The sequence below is a fragment of the Borostomias antarcticus genome (genome assembly GCF_949987555.1).
Source record: "Borostomias antarcticus genome assembly, chromosome: 18".
Taxonomy (NCBI): Eukaryota; Metazoa; Chordata; class Actinopteri; order Stomiiformes; family Stomiidae; genus Borostomias; species Borostomias antarcticus.
The window spans coordinates 17,946,108-17,953,607 of NC_140251.1; the positions used below are offsets into that span (position 1 = coordinate 17,946,108).

General features: G+C 46.3%; 1 protein-coding gene across 1 annotated transcript in view; it reads right to left on the reverse strand.

Annotated features, from left to right (window-relative positions):
* LOC311321175 (NT-3 growth factor receptor-like) overlaps positions 1-7,500 on the reverse strand; it is a gene marked incomplete at both ends in the record, with an annotated part of 213,357 nt that overhangs the window by 104,405 nt on the left and 101,452 nt on the right. The window contains one exon of the mRNA XM_084453109.1: positions 6,700-6,768. Within this exon, the coding sequence (XP_084309235.1) occupies positions 6,700-6,768 (69 nt within the window). The remainder of the gene's footprint in view (positions 1-6,699; positions 6,769-7,500) is intronic.

A 7,500-nucleotide genomic window follows, 5' to 3' on the forward strand; every position in this document is an offset into this window, starting at 1 on the left:
AATGTTGACAGACTAGGCTGGCGCATGGTTCACACAGAGGTGAGGCGAAGCACTCGCTTCCGTAGGCCGAGTGCCTCTATCCTAAACTGTCGGACGAACCCATTGATGCACACTAAATGTTACACAGTCCTCGTCTCCATAAACACCCTCCTCTTCTCCCCCCGGCCCCCCGTTGCATGCTGGGATGCGGTCCAGTCTCCGGAGGCGGGGCGCGTTCCCGCTCCTCTTCCCCCGGGACAGATCCAGAGACGCCAAGTACCTCGGCACGCGCACTTCACCACAGGTGGAGATGGTTGTGGCTAATTAGCGAATGCGCATACAGCTGAGCACTGCACACCTGACTTCAATCATCATTATACCATGGCCTGGGTTAATACTCTTTCCTGATTGGCCATCAGACGTGCGTTAAAACTGTGTATACGCACACGTAGTTCGGCTGAAGTTTAATTACCAATCTAAATTAATGCGCCGGCTTTGACAGCAACCCAAATGAGCTAATCCCATAGCCTGCTGTACCATTGCTAGCTAGCCATGAACGAAGTGTTGGATACTGCATATTTGCTGTTTAACGCATCCATTGTCCAGTTGTCAAATCTATTTGCCAACAAACTCTTTATGATAGCCAGACACCTCACTGTCCCCAAATCAAAAAGAGTTTTTTCACTTCGTGTTATAACGTTAGCCTATCCCTGTCAGTTGTAGGCTACGTCACATTCCGCTGCGCGCTGGGTGGTTCTTCGCCTCCACGCCGTACGGTTTTAAGGCACGACGTAGGAGAACCACCCAGCGCGCAGCGGAGGGAGGCTGCCTCCGCAAAGAATGTGACGTAGCCTACAACTGACAGTGATAGGCTAACGTTAAAACACGAAGTGAAAAAACAGTTTTTGATTTGGGGACAGTGAGGTGAAAAGTCCAATTAGGTTCTTCGCCTCCACGTCGTGCCTTAAAACCGTTTAACGCACACCTACTCGTTGATTAACCCTTACTTATCCACCTTCCTACAAGAACCCCGGCCTTCTCGACGATCGTCGCCAGATCTTCCCATAGACTCCTGTGGCAAGTATAGCCAGTCTAGACTACTGTACTTTTTCCAGCTCATAATTTTTGTGTAATGTCCGTGCAGTTTTATGTTACCCTGCTTTTTCTGTTTGCCCCTCAGACCCAGCCTGCCTGCCAACCACCTCTAGATGGACGCTCGGACTCCCTGACCCCCTCTTCTGAACCCTGACCCCCTCCCTGACCCCCTCTTCTGAACCCTGACTACGAACCTGGATGACGGACCACTGTTGGACGCAGATCGCCCCACCCCTGCCTGGATTAGCATTTCTGGTCATTATGCTGAACTGGACCTCAGCCTCTATTAAAACGCCCAGCTTGCATCGTTCTCCGTCTTAGCTTTATTTCACTAGTATTTTGTCGCTCTTTGCACTGTCCTGTTCTTTGCACTGTCCTGTTCTGTGCACTGTCCTGTCTCGTCCCTGCACCCTGTCCAATGTTGTTTCCATGTTATGCACCACGACCAAAAGCAAATTCCTAGTATGCATGGAAAACTTCATGGAAATAAAATCAATTCTGATCCTGTGCTGTGCGTTTGGGATCCATTTCCTATTTTCCGGTCTTAACTCTGTCATTTTTGTCTCAGACGTGTCGTGATATTTGTCTTACCAAACGCACGCACACACACACACACATGCGCACACGCACGCACACACACACACACACACACACACACACACACACACACACACACACACACACACACACACACACACACACACAAACTATTAGCATCCAATCCCCAGGCCCTGTCCTCCTCCCTGAAGACCATAACAGTGTTTGTAATTCTGGAGAGCACTCCACAGAGACCAAAAAGTAAATCATTTATGAAAGAAATCAAATGTATTCTATTTCTCCTATCCTAAGATTACCGGGGGAAAATTACAAAAAGAAGAGTAGGAGAGATAAGAAAAAAAAGAAGGCTTTGTTCCAAATTGGTCGGGGCCAAATAGCACTCAGCTCCTCAGGATTGATCAACTCATCTCCTCTGTTCTCCAGCTGTGCCTGTCTGTCAACAGCTTATCTCTGGCTCTCTATTGAACCGTTTTTGTAATTATAGATTAAATACAATCAGACACTCAGAAATATCCTGAAAAATCTAAATTTTTTCATTGAAGCAGGTCACCTCGGTGCTCCTCAGAATAGCACTGAAACTACACCTCAGAAGAACTACACTGGCTCCTGACCATTACGCTCTGCTACCTCAGGGCGATCGGTTGCCCTGTCACTCTGAGGCCCCTGGGGTCGATCAACATGGTCACAGCTTGTTTCTGTCCTGGCCCCGCAGTGGTGGAATGAACTGCTCACTGATGTCAGGACAGCAGAGTCCCTGCCGGTCTTTCTCCGCAGGTTCAAAACTCACCTCTTCAAGAATCATATCTCGTAAGCACCTAATGTATTTACTGTATATTATGCTACTCTTGCGCTTTGGCTTCAGCACTAGATTATGCTCTTAATCACTTGTTTTAAGGACATGCACGTGTGAGTTCTGGCAAGTAGCAGTACGCTGACTACATATGTTAAATGCAATTATTGTAAGTCGCTTTGGATAAAAGCGTCTGCTAAATGACTGTAATGTAAAACGTGGGTATGAAAAGCAGAAATTATGAGACAGACTTGTCATATCATATCATAAAGTACTGCACACATACTTGAAAAACGTCCTAACTCATTCATTTGTGATGTTCACCGGCTACATTTAATGTCTCACTCTTGAGAACATCTCCAGACAGCTGCATATGTGCCATCTATCAGCCCGTACCCCTCCTCCTCCCCATCCACCACCCCCGCAGCCCCGAGCATATCCCCCCCCCCCCCACACACACACACACCTAGAGCCGGCACTGCCTGTGTCTTACAATTGCTTATATTGTATAATTTTAGTGCTGCTGTGCTGCTCACAATGTCTAATCCACAAGGCAGTACAAGCCAGCGTGCATTAGGCGTCTATTAAAATGGTGCTTCAAGATAACCTTCTCCTCCTTTCTCCCACAATCCCCTCCTCCTTCTCCTTTCTCCCACGATCCCCTCCTCCTTATCCTCTCTCTACCCCTCATTTTACCCCCTCCCCTGTTCTCCCTCCCCGTACTCAGAAGGACATCCAACCCTGAGACGAAGACGGCCTTCCCCATAGGAGCTGCCCTGCTTCCGAAGCTTAAAATACCACGTTTAGAATACAAGCATCAGTGAGGCTGTTCTCCTCCAGCTCGTTTCCTCTCTGGGAGCCCTGATGAAGCAGCCTGCTGCCTGATAGGGGGAGAGAGGTGACAGGGAGAGAGAGAGAGAGAGAGAGAGAGAGAGAGAGAGGGGTGAGGGGTGGGGGGTGGAGAAAGGATGACAACCCCTCTACCTTCATCTCAACACTAGACTTGATTTAATGTGGTTTTATGTGGTCCCATCTCCAGCCAGAGGAGAATTGCACGGGCCCAAACAAGCCACTGTTCTCAGCCCATAAACTGTCTGATTGGTTGATCGTTTTTGGACAAACGGGCAGGCTACTCTAGATTGGACAATCACCTTGGACAGGCCATCTCTCTGATTTCACCTCTCCGGAGGTGAAGCTGGAGGACTGCATTGGCACCGCAAGTCTCTTCCCTGCCATTTGTTGAGAGGACGAACAGCCCAACGGAAGTCCTGGAATCTTTGAAAAGTGTCCGGAGCAGCCTGCACACGGATATTTCTGAAAATGCATTCCCCATCCCCTCCGTTTTTACCCCAAATTCACGTCCACACCAACAGTGTTTTAGAAAATGTCTCCGTCCACACCAACATCGCAAAAGCGTTGCGAGGACACATATTGAGCGTCTTCTTGAGCCAGTGGCAATTTCAGTCTTGGAAAACTAAACAGAACTAAATGCAATGATGGTGAAAGCAGCCTCTAATAACTCCCAGATGGCTGACTAGATGGACACGGGTGCCTTTGAAATGGAAGCAAAGCGATAGCTTAGGGCCTGTGTAGACTACACAATTTATTTTGTCTTTCACGATGGTCACCATGTCAGATTAGACGATCACAGTTCCATAAATTCTTGCCGTGTCGTGGCCGGGACATTGTCAACACTACACGAATGACCGCGACAAATCATCATATCCTGTCTTCCACGACCATGCGCATTATTGCGAAAGTTCTGGTACAGTAGTCTGGTCTATAAATTGTCAGTCATGGAAGAAGTATTCAATATGCACTGTATTCAAGCTTTATTTACACTCAAAATGATGGTGGTGGGGTGCTGTGCCAAATAATTCAGATTTCCCGGCAGAATCTGACTCCCCTTCACTATCTTTGAGTTTTGAGTTATCTTTTGACTGCCAAAACGGATATGTAGGCAACCACAACTAGGCTATATCTGCCTCATGAAAACTACAGTTGATACAGTTGAAGTATTATGTTTTCGTCATAGAGATGTGACCTAGAGATGCAGGCTAACCACAATACATGTGAGGAGGGATAAATAATATGACTTTATATGAATGGAGCAGTATTACTGGTAAACTATTATGTAGGTTCATATTCCAAGTGTTCTCGTAGTTTATTATCGTGGTAATAGCTAGCCATAGGTTTGCATTGCAATTCATCATAAAACCTAAATTAGCCTCACTTTTTGTGACAAGTTGCTCCTCTTGTCTTTGCCGAGTGCTAGAAACTGTAAACCTGTTTGGTCAGAAGAAGAGTGCAGATCGAACTAAAGAGAAGAGCAGTGGGATCCCCACTGTCACCAGCAGACCTCCCGGAGTCCGATAGATACCCCCGTGTCTGCTGTGGATGTCGTAGCATGTCCGTAGAATATTCTCTCTCCTATGATGCTTTTAGCCTCTCTCACTCTGAAATGTAATTTAATGTAATGTATTGCTTTATAAATGTTCTTAGTCGGTAGACAAACATACTCCTGGAGCTTGCTGGATCGCCTTGCTGAGAGGGGTCAGGGAAGAATCTTTACAGCTCACTTATCTGGCCCCCGGGTGATTACTGTTTTTTTGCTTCCCTCTGGAATATGTAGAGAGTGGGTCGTATGCTCACCTCCCTTGTTCTCTGTAAAGCGCATTGTGTTGCCTCTGGGTATGAAATGCGCTATACAAATAAAGCTTTGATTGATTGATTGATTGATACTGCCAGGGAGTCGGAATTCGGCGTAAGCTGTGTTGCTAAGCGTCAAAGAAGAAAAATAAAATAAATGAAAAACGATTGTGGACCTGTTCCTGGGTGTCTCGAAGAGGACAGTATGGGCTGTCTATCCTTCAAGGAGAACTTGAGGTAACGGATGTGTTAACATGTAAAGAACACTGTCATCGTGTCAACACTGTCAACGTCAAGGTGTGTCGTAGGCATGGTCGCAGGAGATGTCAGACTAGGCAGGAAAATACAAACAATTCTGACATGCTAGACTTTTCGTCGGGTTGTCGTAGGGCATCCCAGACGGCAAATCACTGATCTTCGATCATGTCACACTACACAGCTTTTCGTCGTTCCCGATGTTCAAAATCGGGCCACTTTGTCTGGGACAAAAATCGGCCCAAAATCTTCCTGAATTCATGTAGTTTGTACAGGCCATTAGAGCTTCATACAAAGCTGAAAACCTCATTCAAGACCCCTTTACTCTTGTCACTTAATATTCCTCTTGACTCTGCTCAAAGTTCTTATCAAAAATCTTTTCATCGCATGCTTTAAAGCAGGGGTGTCAAACTCAAATACACAGTGGGCCAAAATTTAAAACTTGAACAAAGTCGCGGGCCAACATTGAACAAATGAAAATTTTAATATGGACCCAAACAAGTTTTGCTTTAACATTGAATATGCACTTATCACTTTCGCTTTTGGTGCGCATCAATGGTGTGCACTAACATGTGAATACACCCTCAGACACAAGTGTTGGTGCTCCATCTGCTCAGTAGAGAAGCTTGTAAAACCCTGACTGTCCTACAGCCAGGCAGACAGACAGACAGCCGGCATGCAGACAGACAGGCAGGCAGACAGACAGGCCGGCAAGAAGGCAGACAGGATTGAATGAACAGGAACAGAGCAAACACAGCGGCCGGCTAGGTCAACACAGGTGTCTCTATCACAGTGAGACGTTACATAACGTAAAGCTTCTGTTTTCTGCCTTTATTTTCGCCATTTTTAAGAAGGGGTAACACGGTTACAGTTGTAGTATGAGATTGCTATGACTACTGTCACAGAAGAGAGGGCGTTTCTGGGTCCTGTCTTGATTGACGCGCCAAACCAACAGCAGAGCATTATGGGATTTGTAGTATTAGCGGTGAATGCGCTGTATAATACTGGCGGGCCAGCTCTAGTAGTCATATGGTATTGCCTCGCGGGCCAAATATAATTACACTGCGGGCCAAATTTGGCCCGCGGGCCAGAGTTTGACACCCCTGCTTTAAAGGGTTCAGTGAGGTTTCATCATTACTGTACATTTCATCACTAGATTTCAATAACAGTTTAACAAACCTATTGCTTACTATCAAACAACTTTGCAATGCGCAAATTGTGGTCATGATGTCAATGACGCTCCGTTTCACCCGTCCATGTTACTCTGCTTTCTGACATTTTCGTGTGGACAGGAGGTCAAAACGCAGAGAAAATATTACATTTCAAAAATACCCACATGGGGCCATGAAGAGATTAAGAACGTTTCAACTTACAGCTCAAATAGTTGAAGGTTCTGGAACAGTTGCCATGACAGTGTTGTCAGCGGATTCTTCGCCAGATTTCTGTAGAAGGGAGAAGGAGAAGAGTGAGAGAAGACAGTGATGGATTAGTTCTGGACCGTGTGTTTCTCTAAGTTCATAAAGTAAACAATGTTGATGACGAAAACGAGGCTTGAAGGTCAGACTAAAGCAGACTTGATCATTCTTAAGACAACACATGAAAAACAAACAGCAGCAACTTAACTCCATCATCATCATCTCATCGTGCCTCAACTAAGAGTCCCTAGCACACTGTGTCCTGCATACCTTCACTGTAGAGTGGGGGGTGGCCTAAAGGAAGCTGTTGCAATCATGTGTTGTGAGATAGTTGATCTTTTTCGATCCATTCATATGTCTTTCGAACACTTCGGCTTAACAGGAGCCATGTGTCAAGGTACAGATTGTGTAACGCTAGATTAGCAAAAATAAATACAAGCCAATTTTTTTAGTTATCACCAGAGAAACATGATGTGTGCCACAACTTGCCTCTGCCTCAAGCTGTTACATCTGGGAACTGATTCCAACAAAAAAAGCACTCCAATCCAGTCCCATCCAATCCAAACACACACACACACACACACACACATCTGTTTCTTTGGCAACACAAAGCTGACTGAGTTGACTGAGCTCAAAAAGGAGTCGGTTTCTCTCCTCCTTGTCCTCGGTGAGGAGGGAGGTGCTAGAGAAGGGCAGGCTGCCAGGCCTCTGCTGTGGGGGGCCAGCCGAGGGCCGACTCAGGGACCTCCAGGCCCACAC